Source organism: Gallus gallus, chromosome 8 (genome assembly GCF_016699485.2).
Source record: "Gallus gallus isolate bGalGal1 chromosome 8, bGalGal1.mat.broiler.GRCg7b, whole genome shotgun sequence".
In the NCBI taxonomy this organism is placed as follows: domain Eukaryota; kingdom Metazoa; phylum Chordata; class Aves; order Galliformes; family Phasianidae; genus Gallus; species Gallus gallus.
The window spans coordinates 5,300,143-5,322,387 of NC_052539.1; the positions used below are offsets into that span (position 1 = coordinate 5,300,143).

The 22,245-nt window shown below is 53.0% G+C and overlaps 1 protein-coding gene and 1 non-coding gene across 5 annotated transcripts in view; both read right to left on the reverse strand.

The window, feature by feature from the left end:
* PBX1 (PBX homeobox 1) overlaps nucleotides 1-12,857 on the reverse strand; it is a 108,187-nt gene extending 95,330 nt beyond the window's left edge. For 3 of the 4 annotated variants that reach the window (XM_040704491.2, NM_204746.3, XM_040704490.2), the window contains exons 1-2: nucleotides 12,540-12,857; nucleotides 10,236-10,309 (exon numbers count right to left, since the gene is read on the reverse strand). In XM_040704491.2, coding sequence (XP_040560425.1) covers nucleotides 10,236-10,309; nucleotides 12,540-12,730 — 265 coding nt within the window. In that variant the 5' untranslated portion in view covers nucleotides 12,731-12,857. Of the gene's footprint in view, nucleotides 1-10,235; nucleotides 10,310-10,886; nucleotides 11,386-12,539 lie in introns of those variants that run through there. The other variant, XM_046944251.1, reaches the window with a different exon arrangement.
* Nucleotides 12,858-21,783: 8,926 nt separating this feature from the next.
* On the reverse strand, nucleotides 21,784-21,878 carry MIR1633 (microRNA 1633). The gene has a single exon (NR_035122.1). It is a non-coding gene; the product is annotated as a microRNA 1633 (primary transcript).
* Nucleotides 21,879-22,245: the final 367 nt, after the last annotated feature.

The window sequence follows — 22,245 nt, forward strand, 5'->3', positions numbered from 1 at the left end:
GCGAGCTCCACGCAGGCCTAAAGCATGCTGTAGCCAAACCACACCAACGAGCAGGAGGGATCTTGCAGCAGCCGTGATGTCCCCACTCATCACAGGGGAGTTGGGCTAGAAGACCTCAAAGGGTCCCTTCCAACTCAAGCAGTTCTAGGATTCAACTCAGTCCAGTTCTGTACCTCCATCTCCCCTCCTAAACTAGGGCTCTGCAACACTCCTTCTGCAAGCACCAGATCCCAAAGCCAAGCAGTTCTAACTGGGGCCACCAAGGCACGAAGCACCGCATGCTACAGCGCTTGCTGTCTGCATGCAGCCTGCTTGCTATTTGCCCATAGAACACCTCAGCAAGCTGGGCACGCTCCCATCACCGGGGAATGTTTCCAAGGCCTAATCAAACACTGCAGAAAAGGGATTAGATGGCCCGTCCTGCCATCAGCATGGACTTTGCCACCTTTCTGCTGTAGTAACAGCCTCAGATTCATTCAAAGATCAGGGACTTCCTCTACCTCCATCCCTCTCTGTATTTTCTCTCGTTTCACATTATACGTGGCTTTTTGAGGGAAAGAATCTCTATTTGCCCCAAGGTGGTCTTCCTAAACCTCCACCACAGTAGCACACGTCAACCCTGTCCCCCTTCTGTCACCCCAGGCTTCACTCTGCTCCCTTCCAGCAGCACACCTCACCCCTATCCAAATGGAAACACAAGTCTTCCACAATAGGAAAATAAAATAAAAGAAAATAAACAAAACACCTGCAACCCAGACCTGCTTACCCAACTGATCCATCACCGCGACAAAAGGAAAGAAACCAAGCAGGCTCGGAGCTCTGCAGCCGGGGCCAACAATGATCCACCCAGCATCCAACCCAGCAGGGCCCAGATGGCAGCACGGGCACCATCACGCTCCATAATGCGGTTTCCCTCCTTCTGCTGGGAGGAGGACACAGTGCCTAACAGCTGCTCCCACCGCTGCCTGCTGCCAATAAAGAACGGCACAGACAAAAGATCACTCCTGCCCTGTGACCTTCTCTGCCATATTCCCCCAACCCCTCCAAAGCTTAAGCGGCCCAGGTGCGCAAATGTTACCGAATGCCCTCGCCGGAAGGAAAGTAAATTCCAGCCAAGCAGGGAAATGCCAGCCACAGTCAGACCTCAAGATGTGCAAATAGCAGCCAGGGACCTTTGGGAGAGGAGCAGCCCCAGCCCAGGCACTCCTCCTGATAATCCTTCCTGGGACACTTCCACCAGCAGCGCCCGGACCAGAAGAACCACGTTTAACTATCCGAGGGAGAGCAAAATATATATGCATTGAAATGTGTTATTGTGCTACGTGACCTTGTGGTCACTAAGGGACAGGGCTGCGGTGGGGCTTTGCAGGATCCAGTGCTGCTCGCCCCAGGCAACAAGCCCAGGGATAAAAGGAGATGCTTTGCTTCTCTGGGTGCATGCAGAAGGCTCTGTGCCTCCAAACAGGGCACCTGAACCAGTGTGATGAAGTTAAGGAGCAGCCTCTTTGGGAAATTCTATGTGAGGTACAAAGGGAAAAGCTAAGAGATTGCTGAGCAAAGCGCTTCACACTGCTTCATTTCGCACTGCTGAAAGCGTAAATCACGGAACCGCTCCTCGGATTTTTCTCCATTAGCAAAGTCTGTTGCAACTCCCCATGGCCGATACCGATCGGTACGTCACACCTGCTGACCAGCTCCAACAGCCAGGACTTCTTAGGGCACGTACATCCTCCAACAACACCATTCCTGCCACCTGCTCCCTGCACTGGGAGCAGGGACATGAGGGCCCCTCAGTCCTTAGTGGACAGTCTGGTCATGCAGGAGCAAATGCCCTGCTAAGCAGAAAGCACCAACCCACCAGGATAGGTTGCATCCCAAGCTACCAGCTCAGAATCAATGACTCTAACAGCTTCCAACTCATCTCCCTTAACCCGTGGACTGAGCTTAGAGATCTCCAATGCACCCCATACAAATCACAAGTTTAAAAAACACTCAGGACCGAGTCAATACATTCGCAGCCTTCTTAAGGATAGAGCCTGCTCAAGCTAAAAGCTGAATTCAAAGCCTGAACGTGGAGACCAATCCATCCGGAGGTGCAACCAGCAGGCGCCAGGTATTGTATCATTCCTAACATTTCACCTGAAAATCACCACGCATGGGAAAAGGAGGAGCTGTGTAAACAAGCAGACACACACCCACAAGCAGCTTGGCTTTTGAAACGTTAATGCTGAACCCAGAAAGGCGCCTTTAAGAGAGTTATAAGCGGATTCACTTTCGTTTTGGCTTCAGCCCTGTGCACACGGAGCGTCAACGGAAAGAGTTGCACTGAATTAGAAAGGAAGAAACCCGCACTGCAGAAACGTGCATGGGATTGGGACTGCTGGAGTTAGGAAAGGAGCAGCAAGGAGCAGTGCACACTTAGCAACTGGAACGGTGTTTCTGCTGCTTAACCTGCCACTGTTAATTCTGCTAATCGACATCACTCTGGAATTTGAAAATGTTATCCAACCAGGAGAGAAACTTGATTTTCCTCTTCTGGTAACGAGGAGAGGCAGGGCAGCCAGGCTAGGCCAAATGTGTAGTTACAAAACGCCGTGCAATGGGAGAGAAGCAAGGCACTGAGTTTCTCAGTCTGGACTCAGATGAGAATCAAGTCCAGCTGTCCGCAGCAAAGTCAGGCCGGGTCCACTTGCAGCTCTGTTTGCTTTTCTGTTAAGACTGAAGTAAAATGGCAAAGTTATTTCGGCTTGTTGCGACTCCTCGCAGCACTGGCTGATCTGAGGGGTTTCAATTGATCCGTGTATTTTTAAGAGGGTGGGAAACAGCCCTTCGGGCTCAGGGCAAGGCAAAAAGCTATTTCGGGTAAGGCTTCTATAAATAAAAGGCCCTGCAAACTGAACACGCTGGGCAGGGCGAGGACAGTGACAACGCGCTGCTCTCTCAAGGCGTCGGAGGGGATCGCTGTGATCTGCTCCCATCAGCCCCCCAAAATGCTCCTCAGCGTGCACAGAGCAGAGACAGGCAAGGCCATTCCCCAGCACAGCGCTGCCGGCTCTGGGGGAAGCAGCTGGTAAAGCACAATCTGTATGCAGAGGTTTTCCCAGCCAAGCCATCGCCTGGATTCCTCCCTCCATTCCCCAGCTCTGCTCGCCAGGCCTGAAGAAAGCTATTAAGGGCTGAGGAAGGGAGATTAGCAACCACCAACAGAAGGCGAGCAGAGAAAAGGTGACTCTACAGGGAGGAGACCCTGATTTCAAAACACTGCTGAGACAAGAAAAGCACCCTAAGCTGCAGGACCCCTTCCTAGAGCCCATTTTGGGATGACCCTAGAAGAGTTAGCTAAACCCTCTGAAAGCCCAAAAAGCTGAAGATGGCATTCAGGGCCAACCTGCTATGTTTTACATCAGGCAGAAGATGTGCAGGCTTGTTCCTGAACCAGAGAACGGCCCCCAGTCCTGCAGCAGGGCACTCCCCACCCAGCACACCCCCTCCCACAGCTCACACATGGCTGCAGGACTGCGTGTCTCAGGCTCACATTGTTCTGACTTAAAGAAAAAAAACAAAACACACAAGGGCAGGGCTCGTGAACGAGGCCAAGAGATACAATTCTCCAGTGCCTTTTTCTTCCCATCCCAATTCCAGCCCAAGCAATGCCCCAGCAGCTCCCCACCCCGAGTGCTGCAGCACGTGAAGGTCTTACTGGCCCTGCTGGTGGCCTGATAGCTTCATGCCATAATGCATGCAGCCCACAGCCTCCCCAGGCCACGGCTTTCTGCAATTTATACCCGTAGTGCCCATCACCTTGTGTTATTTAAGCCAATTGCTGGGGGATGCAGTGCCCCTGAGACAGACCGTATGCAGAAGCTGACTGCCCAGCCCTTCAAACCATCGAGCTGGGTGCTTGGGCAGAGGTTGTTATATTGGCACGTAATGCAACCTGGCAGCACTTAGGCATCACGTGCTACTCCAGACTGGCAGTCAGGAGGCCTGATAACGTTCCCAAACAGCTCTGCCACCCTCCTGAGCACTTGCCAGTGGAACCAAACTGGACAGTTTCTGCGTGGATGTTCAGGGAAAGCCAAGGTGCACAGGCTGAGGTGGGGAAGGGCCCAGGTTTATTAGATTATGGACTGCCCCCATGCAAACAGGGATGTATTGATCCAGCCTGCAAACACCTGGCTGGGAATAAAAGCAGCCCCTGAGTATACAGAAGCTGCTATAGATTATTAACCAGATCCACTGCTGTAAATCACATTACCTCCTTCAAAAGGCCGAATCAGGACCGAGTTCCCTTGTGTTAGGTGCCGTACAGGCAGGAAAGCATACATCCTAGCTGTGCAAGGGAGTGTTCCTTCTGGCACCCAGAAGCAAAACATTCAGCACAGGAGTGGGGAGCCCTCCAGGAACACGCTGCTTCCCCCACATGAACCCCCAAACCAGGCACAGAATAAAGAAACTCACTGCCTAAGAAAACTGCCCTAGGAATACAAGGCAGCAAGGAAAAAAAAAAAATCAAAGAGCTAGGAAAAAAATATAGATAGATATCATTTATCTGGACACAAACTCACCCCTGCTCCTGCTGCTGCCTGGAGAGCTTTATTTTGCACCAGCTGCATGTATTGCAAACAGCCCCTCCAGTGCACAGAGCCAACAGCACAGGCTCCCTGCATCCCTAAGCACCCCAACTCCAAGCACAGGAAGGGAAAAAGACAGGGAAGTGCTTAATGCAGCTTCTGAAAAGATCACAAAATCCTCTGCAGAGCTTCAACAACAGAGAGCACAGCAGCTCCTGGATTAAAGGAAGAGCTGGGAAATGAGGTGCTACACCAGCCACAAAGGAGGAATCCCGTATTTCTCTGTTCTCCCTGCCAAAATCCCCAGCTCTGATTCAGCAGAAGCACGAATAGCAGCACAGCCGAGTGCATCTCACTGCAAACAAAACCATTTACATTTAAACCACCACCCTGCTCCCCTAAAGAACTGCTGCATGCAGTAATTTCCTTGTGACGAGGGGGAAAGGAGAAAAAAAAAAAAGGGTGGGAAAAAAAAAACCCATGATGAAATTGTCTCAAGAGTTTGTCTGCATTTTGTTTACAGCTGCTGCCCTCAAAGCCAGGGCCAGCACGCAGACCACGAGCCTGCTAACAGGAGTAAATCCAACATTTGAGACCGTTTAGAACAGCTCTGCTTGCAGACAGTCAGCGCTCAGAGGGGGAAATCCCTTCGCAGCTCTCAAATAAGGGAAACTAGAGCTGTTTTCCCTGGAGAAATTTAGGCCTGAAAGATCTTCTGAGTTTCTCGTTCGGAGCTACGCAGCCCTATAACGGACCCTCTTTCCCCTGACTGGATGTAACCACAGCATTTTGCTGCGCACTCATAGGGGGGTGGACAGAAACCCATGGGATGGTGAAGACCCCCTGAGACATCCTTAAGAGGACACCACCATTAGCTGTTATATGTGGTTTATGTGGGTGTTCCTCCAGCATTTGCCTCCTGTCCCCGGTTTAGGGGATGTGTGGTACAGGGGGCTCAGCCCCTTGCCTGCGAGCAGCTGGGGCGGGGGGCTCAGCAGCCAACCCCACAGGCCTGCAACCACGGGGGAGTTGATTTGACACCAGGCACCCCAAATAAAACCCAATCTCGGAACAAAGGCCTCACGTTTGGGGAATTCTCTCCCCGAAGAGCACGGAGCAATAAGGCCCAGCCACGGCCTCGGTGCGCTGCCTGAGGGGAGGGGGCGAGGAGCCTGCTGGCAGCCCCCGCTTCCACCTCCTGCCCTGGTGAATTGCAGGAGGCCAATTTTGATTAAACTAATTAAGCCTGCTCCGTTCAAAGAGCTCCAGCCACATGCTACCAGGGGAGAGGGAGAAAATACGAAATTAAAAGGAAGAAAGAGCAATCTTGCTACAAGCACGCTGCTGCGACGCTACCCGTCCTCGACAGGCCCTGATGGACAACACCTCGTTTGAGGAGGAAAGCTCAGAGAAAGGACTCACTGCTTCACAGATCCCACCCCACAGATGCAGCCTGCTGTTGCCCTGTGAGTCACTGGGCTGTACTGGAGCCTTCCCATTAAGGTGACTGGGTTCCATCCCCACAGCTGGCCCCACAGTGTGCCTGCTCCCCTCGCAGCCACGCAGCCCGACCCCCTCAAGCCAGCATCTCCCAGACACCATTTCCCTTCCGTACCAGCACCCATATCTATCAACCCTTCCAGATCATCCCTATCTTTCAGCCCTTGCACGTTCCCTTCCCTCCCTTCCCTTCAAGGCAGTGGGTTTCTGGAAGCAATTTACCCAGAGCTGCGGAGGTTTCCCCGCACACACAGGCCTTGCTTTCAGCAGGGCCGAAGGGAGGGGGACAAAACATTCTGCTCTCCCTCCATAGGGACCCTCAGGCCCCAGGGAGCACCAGCCCCATGCACAGCACGCTGCCCCTCATCCCGTGCCTCCGCTGGAGGGGTTTCGGGGGCAGGAAGAGAAAGAAACCCCATAACGTAATTGCTAGATTAAAGAGAAACGGCAGGCAAGGATAATAAGAGAGGTGTCAGAAGTGAAATACAGTAACAGACATTAAAAAAAAAAAAGACTACAGTTCTGTGATGGGGGTGTTAATTGAACACAGAGCTGGAGAGAACAAAGGGGTGTTAAGGAAGAAAAAGAAGGGGGGAAAAAAAAAATCCTGCCTCCTCCAAAGATCTGATTTGAGTTAAGTTTGGTGAAGATAATGCACGGGGAAAGGTGGCTGAGAGGCACCTTATATAGCTATTATGTTCTAAAATTAAAGAAACAAACCCATTATTCGACAACAATCGCACGGCTAATCAGTGCTGTCTATAAATATTCCACTTAGTAAATTCCATCCATCGGCTCCACGCACGCTTTTCTGCTCAACTCTAATCCCCGGGCAGCAGAAGGGCTGCGGAAAGCCAAGCAGGGCCCTGACAGAAGTACCACGCACCCTACGCCCTCACCTCCCCCAAAAGAGCAGGGAAAGTGAAACGATAGGAGAAGCTCTTAAGGAGGAGGAATGAGATTAAGCAGCCCTATATCCTGCGCTCGCCTCCGCCGGTGCCCAGCAGTGAGATGGGCGCCGGAGCCTCGCAGCCGAGAGACGCCGCTGCATTTTGACAGCAGATATTTTCCAGTTTGCCATCCAAGGACCCCACGTCTGCACGCCTTGCCTGCTTCTTCTGCTTAGCTATTCTGCTCATGCGGAGAACGGCTTAAAGGAAAGGGGGGAAAAAGCACAGGGGAGGGGAGGGGGGGGGGAGAGAGGACGCAGAGTCAGAGCCCCTATCCCTGCCTTCAAACTTTCTATAGATCCGCAACGCAATTTCCGATTTCAACCCTACGGCCGGAGGAATCGATTGTATTCCGAACCACAATGCCTCCCATTTCCATAATTATTATTCCAAAAAGTCAGCCAGCCATTTGAAGGCAGTCCTGCCCCTCCAGCTCGTAACAAAGCAGCCAACTGCAAGTGAACGCACACCAAATGAGCGCCGGCAACTCGCGCCGAGATCCAAGCGGTGATTCTTCCCCTGCGTGCTTCCAGCCGGACCGACGCTCTCAACTTTTACCACTTCTAAACCAACACCACCCAAAGGAGAAAAGCCTGCAGTTAAAACACAACCAACGGTTTCCAACTGCTGAGCTTTAGGAAAGAAATTAGAACGTGATTATAAGTGCTTGAACGTGATCGAAGGGGCTGAGCGCGGAAGGGAGCTCTTCGGCCAGCAAACACAACCTCTTTTCCTGCAAACTTTATAGACACTTTGGGTTTGCTCAGGCAACGTTAGCACTATGAAATATTATCCATAACGCTGCGAGAGATGGTGGTAAAGTCTCCGTGAGGCTCTGGAGTCACTTAAATCAGGCAGCGGGCAACTGAGCGAATGCTACCGCACAGCACAGCGCCGGGGGGAGCTGCGCACGGGGGCTGCCAAAAAGCCCTCAGTGCCCACCGACTGCATCTCCAGCAGCAGCTCCCACGACACAGAAAGGGCACCCAAAGGGGAAGAGTGGAGGGTGAGGTCGGCTCAGCTTACACGGCACTGCCTGCACACACACACACACACACACACACACAGACCCCTGCAACCAAGGGGAGAAGGCAGAGCCCTCGGCCCCAGGAAAAGCAGGCAAGCCTCCTGCCACCGCCGGGCCCGCCGAGCAATAATGAAAGAAAAATACCATCTGGCCGTTTGCTCACTGACAAAGTGTGACTTTTGGGGATGCAGACGGGGGAAAGGGGAGGAGGTTTCTTTAGTTTGCAAAACAAAATTCGCCATATCCGAGGGGAGGTAAACTGTGCTCCAAGAGCCACCTCCATTCAACCTCCTCAGAGGCTGCCGTGCAGCAGCGGTGCATCCACGTAAGCCAAGCACAACAGCAGCAAACACAGTTTTAGGAATGTAAGACGGCCCCAACCCGCACCTGAACGTCAGCCATCCCCAACAGCACGGCTCTGCTCACCACCTCCCTGGGTTTCGCTCTGCTAAAGGGAAGGAACGCGCCCGGTCCCCGTGGCAATCCCCACCCCGTAACTTTATGAGTGCCCTGGCACCAGAGCTGGTCAGCCTGCCAAGCAGTGCCACACATGCAGCACCACACACACGTCAGCAAACATTTTCTTTGCTTAGAGCAAAATAAAAGGAGCAGAAGGAGAGGAACCCGACGGCTCCTTTTTCGGAGGGTGGGCACACAGCGAAAAAAATCCTACAAAGCAGCCATAAAAATGCATTCGCACGCAGTCTCCACCACTTCACACGCACCATCCACCCTGCAGAGGTTCCCCTGCAGAACCCATCGCGTGTTATTGTGCAAACTACCGAACGAAGGGCTGCTCGGTGAGGGCTTGGAGCCGAATGCCATCGTAGGTGCTTTGTCTGGGCTACAAGCTGCACAAACAACGTTTAACAATAGGCCCTTTAGTCATTTCATATATATTGCAAGAGTCAAGTAATTGTATTTTCAATCAGCTGCTCACGCTGGGAGGTTTCATATATATTTAAGAAAAAAAAAAAAAGAAAGTAAGACCCAGACTCAGGTTTCCGAAAGCTGTTCCCCTTTTATGTGTAACTATCAATGTATATCAACCGGGCGCGCAATCATATTTATTGTCACTTTCATTCATGTCATGCCCTTGCTTATATGGTTTAGATATGAATTATTGACTGTTACAGTCCTCGTTGTAAAAGGGGAGGGGGGTGGGAGCCGAATACTTCGCCGTGTGCTGAAAGCAGGCAGCTGAGAGCCCGCTGAGCACCTCCGGTTGGCCCTGAGAGGCATCAGCACAGGTCAGCCCTCCACGCTGTGTTCCTGCTATTCCCTTTTTCCACCCCCCACCCCTCCTCTCAACCTTAAGAAAAAAGGGAAAAGGAAAAAAAAAAAAAGAAAGAAAAAAAAATAAAGGGATTCCCGCAAATAAATAAATAAGTGGTGCATGTTGCTAAATGTCCTTCCCCGAGCATCTGTTGTTTAAGATCACCCTTGATTGATGACTGCTATTTTTTAATTGTTGCTTTTAAAATTTAAATGCCCCCCTGGGATGTGTTATAAGTGTGTTAGTACATGGTAGGAGGTCTGGAAAGTGGGAAACGGCAGAGCCAAGGCTCTCATGTCATTAGCTTCTTTAGAAGCCTGAGAACACCCCATGTCATAAAACAACAGTACCCTAAAGTAACTAACAATCTAATATATTGCTCTCACTGAAGGCAGCTGACAACTTGCTCTTACACGGGCTAGGATGGCTGATTGGCAGACATCAGCATTTTAACCCTTCCTTAAAAATTATTAAAAAATGAAAGCAAGAAATCTTCAGGTTTACCTTAGCATCAATAGCAGCAAAGCTGCACTATTTCATCCCCCCACACAACACTCTGCAGTCAGTTATTTTTTTAAAGCAATGCCACGCTTTAAGGGGGGAAAAAAAAAACCCAGAGCAAGAGAGAAACTGCACCGTTTTCCATTTTTCCCTCCTCTCCCCCCAGAAAACAATAAATAAGCAGCAGCTCCACAATAGGAACCAAACCACGCTGTTCTCCCCGGCAGACACAAACCACATCACTCGAGCCCAGCGCCAGCAGCACTGCATACCAGGGAGTTGTTTCTCCCCACTTAAACACTCCCACACACGGATCGGGGCAGGAGGGGGGTCACAAACTTTGCGGAATAACACCTTCAAAGAGCAGAAAGAAAAACAACGCGGAACCAACGGCGTGGCTTCCCTACCTGTTTTCTCTTTGATTTCACACAAGACATTAAAAAGAGCCGGCTTCATCCTGTGGCAGTTTAAAGCGTGTTTCCTGCAGAGAAAAAGGAGGAGAAGGAAAAAAAGGGGTGAGGTTAGGATGTCATACGGCCACAACTTTCCTGCATTCACAGCGGCCCATCGGTGCACCCCAGGGGTATGGGGGATGTTTGGGGTAGGGCCCTGCTAGGACCTTAGGGATGCGGCACCGGGGCGGCCAGCCAGCAGCCACCTTCCCCAGTGCAAAGGGAAGAAATGAGGCCAATTTAGAACGGCTCTGAATACAGCATTTGCTGCTGAGCTGCTCTCAAGGCAAGCTGGTCCCCAAGCTAGGAGGCTCAGAAGCCAGGCGGCTCAGAAGCCAGGCTTGGTTGAACTCTCATTCACACACATGCAGCGCAGCAGTGGGCTCCTTCCATCTCCCACCTCCAAACTAAAGCCAGCCGTGTGTTTCATCCTCATCCTGCAAAGCAGAGGGGAAAAAAGCCCCCCCGGCTGCCCCCAGTGCTGAAACATCCTCTGCTGAGAGCTGTCAACCCGGGCGATTTCAGCGCCCGACTCGGAGCACCAACACACGCAGATAGAGAAATAACCCCGGCTCCCCGTGCTCGTGCTGCACTCCTTGCACGCACCCAGCTTCTCTGCAGGTGGTAGGGTTGAATTCCTTGCCATCAGGGCAGGAAATATTGACAAAACGCAGCCTGACGCTGCTGGGCTGGCACTGCTCTCAACGCTCCCTGCTCGAGGTCGGCGCTGCGGGGCTGGCCGCCCTCCTCCGCCCTGTGGGTTTGGGGGGGACGGAGAGTTTTTGGGGGTGGTTTTACGGCCAGCTTTCACAGCCCGCCGGGTGCCTGCAAAGCAGCAACGTGGGATGGCTGCGGGTTCCTCCTGCAGCCGTGAGACGGCTCGGCCGAGGGCTGCGTTGTACGAAGGGCTGCTCCTGGCAGGCGCCGGTTACGGGATTTCTGTTTACCAACCGAAACAACACGCGAAGCCGATGTGAACATCTGGCAAACATTCACACCACTTCCCCCACCACCCACAACATGTTGGGAGAGATTTATGCGGCCGATGAAGCCTCCCAAAGGTGGATAACCTCGCGGAGCCGCGCTGTGCCCCGATCAGATGGGCGCGGGCATTGGGGTGCCCAAAGCACGTATGGGCACCGGAGGGGCCCCCCTGCAAACCACACTGGGGGAGAGGCCGAGCACCAAACTTGAGAAGGGAAGCAACAAGAAGAAAAAAAGCAGCAAAACACCCCTACGATAGCTGGATGGGTGCAGGAAATGCAAAGCCAGAGATCTCTGCGAAATAACGTGTGTTTGGCAGCTCTGAAAGACAAAAAAGTCCTATGAGGATGGTGCAGGAATAGCCCAGCGAGGCAAAACCTTGCCGCCTTCTAGAGCTGCTCTGCTCTGGGTCGCTGAGTCGGACTGGTTTGATGAAGCACCCTAAACGCTCCTAATTCCCACAACTTCCAGGAGGAGAGAGCTCTCTCTGCCCTATGGCTGGGGAGAAAGTGTGCCACGTCCTCCTGCCCCCAGGAACACCACTGCCAGCAGTGGGGTGAGGGCTGTGCTCCCCATGCCAGCTACCCTAAAGTTGTGCCTATGGTTCCGTGCCTTCTCCCAGCAGCAGGGGATGGAGTGGCACTGCACCCCACAGCCCCACACAGGGCGAGCTCTGAGCGCACCCCAACAACACCGACCAGCTCTTTAACCACCATTATGCACCCCTCAAACCGTGCCTTTAGTTGGGCAGTATTTTCTCCTCTCCCCAACTTTTGCTCGCGCCTCGGAAGCTGCACACGGGAGGGTAGATGGGTCCGCATACCCTACAGCCTTTGCTTTCCCTCTTTTTTAGAGTGCCCTGGGATTTACGATGGGGGGGGGGGGGGGGGGGGGGGGGGGGGGAAGGTAAGGAGATGGGAAGAAAACTGAAGGCAGAAAGGCAGGCGGTGCGCACACCGTGCCGGCAGAGCAGCACGGCCTCGCCGAGCCGCCGCTGGGCCCCGCCGGGCAGCGGCACCGCGCTGCGGGAGCGAGCGGGCTGCGGGAAACTGCCCCAAAGTTACAAGAAAAGGAGGAAAAAAACCTTTCCTGACCCCCAACCCCGACGGAAACAAGGATGGGAAGCAGCCCCCCGAGCCGAGGGGACGGGAGAAGCCGCCCTCCCGCCGCACAACAAAGCCGCACAAAGGGCTGCGAGCCGGGCTGCTCTCACCCCCCCCCCCCCCTCCCTCACCGCCCCCCCGGTAAACTTCCCCGCGCCCGCCCCCCGCTCACCTGGCCTGCGCCTCGTCCAAACTCTGGTCCGTGATGGTCATGATCTGCTGTAAGATGTCTCCGATGTCCTGCTTCCTGCCTGCCTCCCCCTCCGCCCCGCCTGGTCCATCCTGCATGTGCTGGGACAGGCCCGGGTGGCCCGGCATCCCCACCCCGCTGTGCGTGTGCATCAGCCGCGGCTGCTCGTCCATCTCCGGCCGCCGGCTCCCGCTCCGCCGCCTCCCTGCTGGCTGCCGGCCGCGGCGGCTGGGCTGCCCGCCTGGCTCCGCGCTTTCTTTTCTTGCTCGCTTTCTTCTTCTTCTTTCCTTCTCCCCCCCCTCCTCCTCCCCGCAGCCTCTTCCTCCTCTTCGCTTTTTTTTTTTTTTTTTTTTTTTTTTTTATTATTTATCCTTCACGCTGGCTTCCAGCTCGGCGGTGGAGAGGAAAAGGAGGAGGAGGAGGGAAAAAACGCACACACACACACACACACACACGGATAGAGGGGGGGGGGGAAAGGGAAAAAAAAAAAAAAGAGAGAGAGAGAGAGAAAAGAAAGGGGAAAAAAATCCCTTTGGTTGCTGGAGGAGGAGGAGGAGGAGGAGGAGGGATGGAAAGAGGGAGGGAGGGAGGAGGGAGGGGGGGTTCCGGGGAAGGGAGGGGAAACGGCGGCGACTCCGAAAGCAGGGCAGCGCGGCGCGGCCCGGGAGGCGGCGGCGGGGGGCGGGCAGGGCCGGCGGGCAGCGGCCGCCGCGGGGCGGAGCGGAGCGGGGCGGCCCCCGCGATGGCAGCGCCGCGCCGCGGGGCCGGAGCTCGGCGGGAGCGCGGCGGGGGTGGGCTCCAAACTTTCCCCCACCCTCCGCGCTCGGCTCCGCGCCCGGCAGCGGGGCCTCCCCTCCGGCCGGGCCTGCACGCGGCGCTCCCCCCCCGCCCCCCTTCCCCGGCCCTCGCCTCCTGCTTTTGTTCGGCTCCGGACTCCTCAAAGTGGCACGGAGGAGCCCGAGGAGGAGGGACGGAGGTGGGGGGGGGGGGAGGAGGAGGAGGAGAAGGAGGGAGGAAGGGGCAGCGGCGGCTCTCCGCCCCCCCGGCCCCATTGGCGGCGGCGGCGGGAAGGCCGGCCCCCGCGGGCCGCACCGCCCTCCCGGCGGCCGCCCGTCAATCTCCGGGTTCAGAGGTGGGCCGGGGGCCGCGCCCCGCCCGCGCCTTAAAGCGGCCTCGGCCTGGGCCGGATGGGAAAGAGCAGCGCCGCGGTGCGGTGCTCCAGGCCGGGTTCTGTGGTCGGCCTCTCGGACGTCAACGGCCCCGGCTCGCAGCAGCTCGGCCCCGCCGTCACCCCCAGCTCTCCCCTCGTCCCCCCAGTCCGTGCCTCAAGCAGCTCCTTCCTTCTCACCTCAGCCATCCGCGTCTCCTCGCTGTGCTTTCTCTCCTTCACCCGACCCACGAGGCGCTGTCGGTGGGGCCTTCCCAAGCAGCGAATCCGTGCCCTCGTGCCTCCTATGTGTAGGGTTGTTGAGGTTGGAAAAGACCTCTGAGATCATCGGGCCCGATGAAATACCGTGCACCGGGTGTGTGGCCGGGGAGCCGTGGAGGCAGCCTCCACAGAGGTTTGCTGGTGTCACCCCAGCACGGTGGGGAGATGAAGGGCTGCAGTCAGTGAACGGCCCACAGCTCGTCCCAGAGATGCTGCTGTGTGACGGCCAGCGCTCTGTTGCCACGATTTGATCCTTCTAAAGAAGGATGGGGAGAACCATGGGCAACAAAAGCATCCCCAGACGGAGAGGAGGGGGCTCACAAGGACCCACTGCCCCAGGGGACCTCGGGGGAAAGGTCCCCATCACAAGCAAGCCCGGTGCATGGCATTTACTCTGAATGCAGGCAGGACACGTGCATGCCTTGATGGTCCCGCGAGGGATTCTGCAGCCACTGTTCTGCCCACAACGTACATATTCCAGGCAGGGGAAGCTGGTAGTGATCCCAAAGCCATGGAGAGCTCAGCTCAAATCTACGTGTCTTGTGAAAGGGCTTCCCGAATGCCCACCTGCGTTCCCATGGATCTAAGACCATTCCGTAGGTCAAACAGACCTCTGTCAGCATCAGATGATGAACAAGGGCAGCCGTTAAAACAAGGCTAGCCTGCAAACTCGTCTTTAAAAAACAGAGGGGGTAGTTTTGGTGATCACAAGAACTTCCTGCTTGGCAGATGCTTTCATCAGATCCGAGGGCTGCCGAGCTGTCCCTCGCAGCAGAAGGGAAGGCCCAGCCCCAATCCCTGACCCCAGCTCAGGTCAGGGATGGAGCCATCCAGTTTATGGGAAAGACAAAAAAAAAAAAACCAAGTAAGGCGATTGTTTTGCTTCTGCCCTTCCTTTTTAATGAAACGCTTTCCAATATTTTAAGCAAAACACGGCTTTCCATTTGGAAATTTCCTTTCGAACCGTTCACGTGTTTTAAAGCGGCTGAAGGCGAAGCGAGATGTTTTGATTTTGGTCGCTGTGAAGTGTTTCACTCAACACGTTCTTTCTGTTTCTCGGCTTGCCAAAATTTTTCATCAGCTTTTTCACCCAATACGTATCTATGTCTTTTTTTTTTTTTTTTTTTAAAGGCCAAAACCGAGGTGAAAATATCCAGTATGTCCGTGGCTGCACAGGAAATGGAACTCAATCCAAGGAACGAAGAGCCAAGGGACTTCTCTGCAAAGGTCCAACCTTTCAGACACTTAGTCATCTCCCTTACTCGCACACCAAGTCTAGACATACGCCGTCTCAAAATCTGGCAGGGACTCTCCCATCCCCAGAGGTCAGTAGAGGATCTGTTGGGTTCGATCTTGAGCAGCTCCAAGGAGGGGAAGCACGGCGGATCAGAGCGTGGCGACAGGCCAGTCTGAGGAGGATAGACTGTGGCACCCCAGTGACGTTGGGGCACGCGGGATGCGGTGGCCTGCTGGGCCTTCCTAAGTCACAGCTTGATGCCTCAGCACATCAGGTAGATGCACGGGAGACGAGGGACGTATGGAGATGAGCTGAGTTTTCTTTGGGGCAGAGAGCCTGAGGTGGTCCTGTGAGCCGGTTGCAACCCTGTGGTGTGTCACAGGGAGAGGAACCTCACGCTCCAAGCTGCTCCAAAGCAGCTGCTCCAAGGCAGGCATCCAGCACGGAGCCTTGGAGGAGCAGTCAGGCATGGCCGGGACTCTCTGCCATCTACTGGAGTCTGTAAAATCCTTCCTGTCAGAGATAACTAATCCTGGGGCCTTTACAACACCTCTCCCGAAAAGCACATTTCATTCTTCTGTCTCCTTCCACTTCCAAGTGCATGAGATTGCAATAGGCATTACCGAAAATATTCCCCTTGGGAGCCGACACCGGACTCCCTTAAAGCCCAAACGCCATCACCCCTCCTTCCCCAGCACACCAGCAGGCGCTATTCTCTATTATCCCCACACCCACTAAATCTTTCTGAAACAAAGAATAAACATTTCCACCGCACATACTATAAATGTATACGCCAAGCTGCATCGCTTCCTTTCCTCTGTGGTTATTGCAAAGTGGTTTTGTTTCGATGGTGAAGCAGATGGACAGGCTCCAAGTCTGCCGGCTCCGCTCCCTGTGAGTAGGTCTATCGCTGTCTTTGGTTTATCACGGATTCCAGAAGAAAATGTTTACGGGAGCCTCTCGTTTAAAATCTTGGCTCCGTCGTGACGTCATTCCTATTATTTATTAAGTGAAAAACAAGCTGTTGTTAATGCATCATCCCCATGGCAAAGCAAAGCCCTGGAAGATTCAGGCCAAGCGCTGCTCATCTGAGCACAAGCAAAGCGTCTCCCTGTCAGCATCCCCAGCACCCACATCACGATGGGATGAAAACTCATCTCCTGCCCCGTGGCTCCTTAAATAGTGCCATTTCGGTGAGGAGAGCCCGAGTTCCGTGGACTCTTTTTGCTTTGGGGTCTGAAAGCAACAACCGAGACGCCTCCATGCTGGTGCCCCTCTCTGTTCTTCGTGGCCAAATGCATTTTCCTCTCTCTTCTGCGATTTTCCTTTATTTCTTCCATGCATAAAGCCCCCCCACCCCATTCCCCGGCCCACCGCAGCCCTGGTAGTGCAATGAGCTCTGGGTGGATGGTCTCTCTTGGGTTAAACGTGGCAGAGTTTAAATTCCTACCAGGTTCTCGGAGAAGGTTCTTAAATTTACTTGGAAGTGTTGTGTTGCTTTTTTTGAACTGATTGTTTATTTGTCAGTTTAGTCATTATCCTTCTCCCTTACTCATCTGGCTTTTGATAAGACAGAAAATGTCAAAGGGAAAGGAAATAGGCTCAGAATAATTTCCCCTGGCGAAGGATCCCAGTCCCCAGAAGCTAAGGGAGTTTTCTCATCCATTTTAGCAGAGACACGACTTCACTCACCGTGCCAGGCTAAATCAGCCTTCAAGCTTTTGCCTGGTTTACACATGAGGCTTTAGCAAAGCGCTTGGGTTTTTGGAGTCATCTTGATGTGCAGATCGCGCAGCCTTCTCCAAAGGAGCTCAGTACGGCTCTTCCCAGTTAAAGGATGGGGTTTGCTGGTGCTCATCTGGGACTGGGAGAGCCAGAAATGGGTTCCCGGCCACCTCACTCCAGGCTCACCTTCAGCCCTCTGCATCACACCAACTTTAACATCTTGACGGTGTAACCGATTAAAACAGGTCTGTTCTTCATTGTCCGTTACCATCTCCTATTCACCACGTTATTACAAACAACCTTCGCACACTGCAGCCACAGGGGAGAGGATCAACTTCTGCTCTCCTGAAAATGTGCCTAAACTTGCTGTTTGTTCTTATTCAAATGCAAGTAACAAAACTCTCATCATCAGAAGTTTACCAAAAAGGAAAAACTGCTTTTCCCAATAGCTGACATAAACATGTAAGTGCTACCAAACATATTTACATGTTTGAAATAGATGGTATAATTACAATGAGTTATAGCCAATATTCAGTCTTTCCCTGCTTTAAATGCTACCTTCCAATACAGCACAACGCATTCTTTAATTGTGATCACGTGCTTTTTCTTAGAGGCTGCTGCAGTGTTTTTTTTTTTCCCTGCAGAAATGCCTGTAATTGAAAAGCAAATGGCACTGTTTGAAATAAATTCCCTGCCCTCCCAGGAATAAGCAGGTGACTTGCCCTGCGGAATGCCCTGTTGCTGGGGCTTGGGCACTGTAGCGAGCCGTTTGCGAAGTCATTTTGGATGCCATTCCGGATCTCGGACCCGAATTTCAGCGAGGAAATGCGGTTTCTTAAGACTGAAACATTCCAGCGTGGGTTTTGAAAACAAGTCAGGTAAAAACTATCAGAGGAAATATCAGCGAAAGCACTCCGATTCCTCCAGTAAAAGCAGGTCTATTCTGGACTCAACAACAACGGCCTTTTTCCCTCTCTCAGCCAGTACTGATGTTCCTCAAAGGATAGGAAATAGCCCTTAAATTCACTCTTATCGAGTGCGCCTCACATTCTGCACGGTGCTTTTTAAAAGAGAAAGCCACATTAGGGGGACAAAACACATGACTATATTCCACAGCTGCTCCGTGAGACCTCACAAGTCAGGCCTTTAAACAAGAGCTCCTCTCCACCATCAGCACTATGGAAATGGAGGGGCAAGAAGGGCTTCATCTTTGTGAACCATCCGCAAGAGCTGCTGCTAATCACTCCAAGGTGATCCCATAGGATCTAGCTTAAGCACAGCGTGAAAGAAAACCCCGCTGCTCCGTGTGAACGACCTGGATCTGGAATGACTTCCCTTGTGCTTCAGAAGGAGATTCGTGGCTTTGGGATGTCTTCCACAATGTCACCTACCCTCATTTTTTGAGTTCATCCCCAAGCAAAAGTTGTTCCTCCTCTCTAGAGCTTTCCATGGAAGTCCAAGGCTGAGAAAGGCTGCAGAAGTAGAGACGGGTTTCAGACAGTATAGCTGGTGGGAATTGCCCCCTCCTGTGCAAAGACCTCCAGCCAAGGGGACACTTGCCGCTCCCCAAGCTAGAGCCTGCCTTCCCACACACACCTCAAGCTGGCCGCCAGCACAGAGCAGCGAGGTCACAGTGTGACACTTGGCTCTCCATGGCTGTCAGTAAACCAACACCTCTAATTTGCTGTCTTGCTTTTCGATAAAATCATCCCCTTGGCTTTTCCATGGCTTCCTCCAGTGGTGGTTTTGACCCAGCGTTCCTGCAGGCTTTCTTATTATCAGCTGTCCCACTCTTTCTACGCAACTGCTGAAATTGGACCTTAGCCTTTCATTTCATTTTCATTTGGCTTCTTCCCCAGCTTCCCATATTTCAGCACTTTGCTTATTATCGGTCCGGTCCCTCCTGTACTTTACTCGGCTCCATTCTACTAATTGTTTGGAGCACGGGCACAGCGTTCCCTAAAACAGGCTCGTTTCCCCTCTCACGCAGCCGCTGCCACATATTCAGTGCACTCCCCTGACTCCCAGAGCAGGAGCAAAACTTCCCCTGCAAAGGTGCCGGTGCCCTTGACTGAGCGGGCCTGAGACAGTGATCGATATGATCACTGATATATGGTCGTGTCCCATATTGGTTCTTCACAGCCCATGGAACATGTCCCTTGGCAGGCCCTGAAGGTTGCAGGACAGATAGCTTTCACAACTGGACATCCATTTTCACTGCTGCTTTTGCTTTCCCGGTAACCTTGCTGTATTGCACGCCGCCCTGGGAAGCACCACGTTACACTCAGCAACCCAAATCGAAGATTTCCCTTTCATTCTCGTGAATTCCTCCTCGTTGTTTGGATTCCTGTACAGTCAGCCGGACCAAAGATGCTCACACCACCCTTGCCGACGACCTTGTCTTCCCAGAACATGTCACCGCTGCTTCCCTGTAGCTCCCAGGTCACACAGAGGTGTCAAAGCCACTTGCCTCTCACTTCTGAGAAAGGAGGCAGTGCTGCGGAGATTATAACCACAAATCACAGCAGCAGCTCTCCTGCCTCCAGACCCAACCCAGGTTCACCAAGGACTTCACTTTTCCTGGTCGACTGGGCAGAAAACCCGCAAAGCTTAATTTCTTACCACGCTTTCCCAGGAGGAAAAAATCTCACCTAGAACTGCTGTCAAATCGCATATCGTATCTCCCCCCAGAAAGACTTAGGCAGGTTGAGCCTGGAAGAAAGAAAAACTCTCAAAGGCTGCTTGTTTGATAAGGGCACATCCGCAGTCCAGTGGCACCTAGTGAGTGTGGGACACTGGAAGGGGGCTGGCAGGGGGCTGGGGGAGCGCACTGCCCTCCCTAGGAACAGGCACAGTTGTCCCAAAGGGAAGCCAGAAAGGACAGGCTGTGGTTACCTCTCAGTGAGAGCAAAGCCCGCAGAATAAAATGTGTTTGCATCTTTTGCAGTGAGCTCAGATCCAGCAAGCACTGACGTGCAATGGGTGGCCCACCGACTGGTCCGTTCATCACCTACTAGGAGAGCAAGCCATAGCCCTGAGCCAAATTCACTGGACTTGTGACTTTAGAAGGAGATCCTACTGAGTACCAGTTTACTCATGGTGAAGATCTAACTTGCAGATTTTAGGGTCCCTAAGTAAGCATTGCATAGGAGCTCGAATTTCAAGAGAAGACCTCACCAGGCTCACACTTACCTGGCCTCGAATGAAAGAACTAACTCTCCAGACTGCTCAGCCCCTTTCTCCAGCTAATTGTTCTTTCCCCAGCAGAACAGTTTATTTCTGGAGCAATTATAAGAACTGGGGCAGAGAGAAAGATACTGGTGGGCCTGAAAGCAAGTCTCAGTTAGGGGCTAAAGCACTGGTTACTTGCATTTGAGCTGGGGTCTCGGAAGCTTTAGGCTGTCACTTCCAGATCACAAGAAAGGAGATGTGCTCCTGGACCACATCTGGCCAGCTGCTGCTCCCGAGCACTGTCGTGTGGTTGAAGTCAAAGGCACAAGGAGGAAGAGCAAAGGCAGAGCTTTATGAGAGTGAACAACATCCCTTCCTGCCATAACAGCACCTCCAACTCTGCTGGTAGAGGAAGGATGGAGAATTGGCCAGATCCGGAGCCAGGTATCCATAAGCTGCAGTAGCACTCTATTCCTTGAACACAATCATTTACCAAAGCATGCTCAGGCTATCTTCATAGCCACCACTGCACCTCCATGGGTTGGGCTGACTCAGTCTCAGGGCTTTTTCTATTCTAGAAGCCCAGGTGATTCTGGTGACACAAGAATGGCATTACACAACATTTACTGTGGAGCTGGAATCAGACTCCAACCTTAGCTTTTACACGGTTCTTCTATCACCTCTCCTCGCCAACCCCAAGTGCTGGATTAACCAAATGCCATCAATTAAATTGCCTCAGAGGAAGCAAAATGCACACTGTTACAGTTCTGAGCTGGAGCCCAGTTCTCGTGCCTCATGATGAAAGGACTTCTTGAGGCTGCACAAACCACTCGTGCTAAAAGGCAAACATCATTACGTCCTGCTTTTTCCTTTGGAGCCTAGTGCAGATGAGAGAGAATTCGTAATGCAGAATCAGAGGGGTCCCTTAAAACAGGAAAAATCAATGTATCCAGTCTCCCAAGCTCTCTAGGACTGGATGGATCCTTCGTAAGGGCAGGGGGCTGGTCTTGTTTTGCTGCTGGAATGGCAGCAGATTTTTAAGCAGTAGAGCTGAAAGGGAAAATATGCAGCAGGATGCAGGAATCCGCTCTTGCTGGAGTAAAGATGGAAGCACACTCCTGATCCTCCCCTTTAGGCAAGCGTTTCTGGAGTCAGCGTTTCTCCCCACTGGCTCTAACACCCTTCCCCTGCCCATGCAGCAGTGAGCAGCGTTCTGTTGCTCACACCACACATTACACACATCCCCATTCTGGCCTGTTTGAGGCTCAGCTTCCCAGGCTTTATCACGGGCAAAATGAAATCACCTGGATAGTGTCGCTTTAAAAGCCACGGAAGTGCAGAGAGCAGCACCAGCAGCAGTCAATAGCAATTTCCACCACTGGGTCGATACCATCTGATGGCTGTGTAGCTGTAAAGATTGTTTCACACACATATCAGGAGGTGGGCAGGGGCAGGAAAAGTGGAATTGGTTTTAATGATTGCAGGATTCAAAGTATGCCTGGCTTTCTCTCCTTCTTCTTCTTTCACAAGAAACACATAGGCACGCACAGTCAGAAATCAAATTTCCAGCCCTGTCAGCTCCTATCACACCAGCTCCCCAGCTGGATTCCTTCCCAGTTTGCCAGGGAAGCTTCTCCCAACCCAAGAAGTGCGGTACGTGGAGGTGGAGTTGCAGCCCATGCCCACGCTTCAGCAGCTCAGGCCATTGCCTCCTCAGACACCGAGCTGAGCAGAAGCGCAGAGCTCAGCTCCAAACCCATGGGGTCTCCAGGTGCAGGCAGTTGGCACTGGTATTGCTCCCTGGACAAGATCAGGACGTTTTTCTAGGTGCTGGATAGGTAAGCAGTGGCAGGTACAATAAAGGGAGAAGGTGCCCATTTTGCAGAGGAAGTCTGTGAATGGCTCTCAGCTGCTCCTGCAGTAACTGCAAGCCAAGATGCACCACCTGCTTTTCAGAAAATAAAGAACATTCATTTGATCCTTTGTCCTCTAATTCATTCATTTGCTGGCGTTAAACACAAACTTAGCCCTCCTGTGACAGAAAGAAGAGTGTTTCCAAAGCCCTGGAGCCCCCAGCCTCTCCTGAGCCTCAGCACCCTGGTACCAGGGGCTTCAGCACTTTGGGC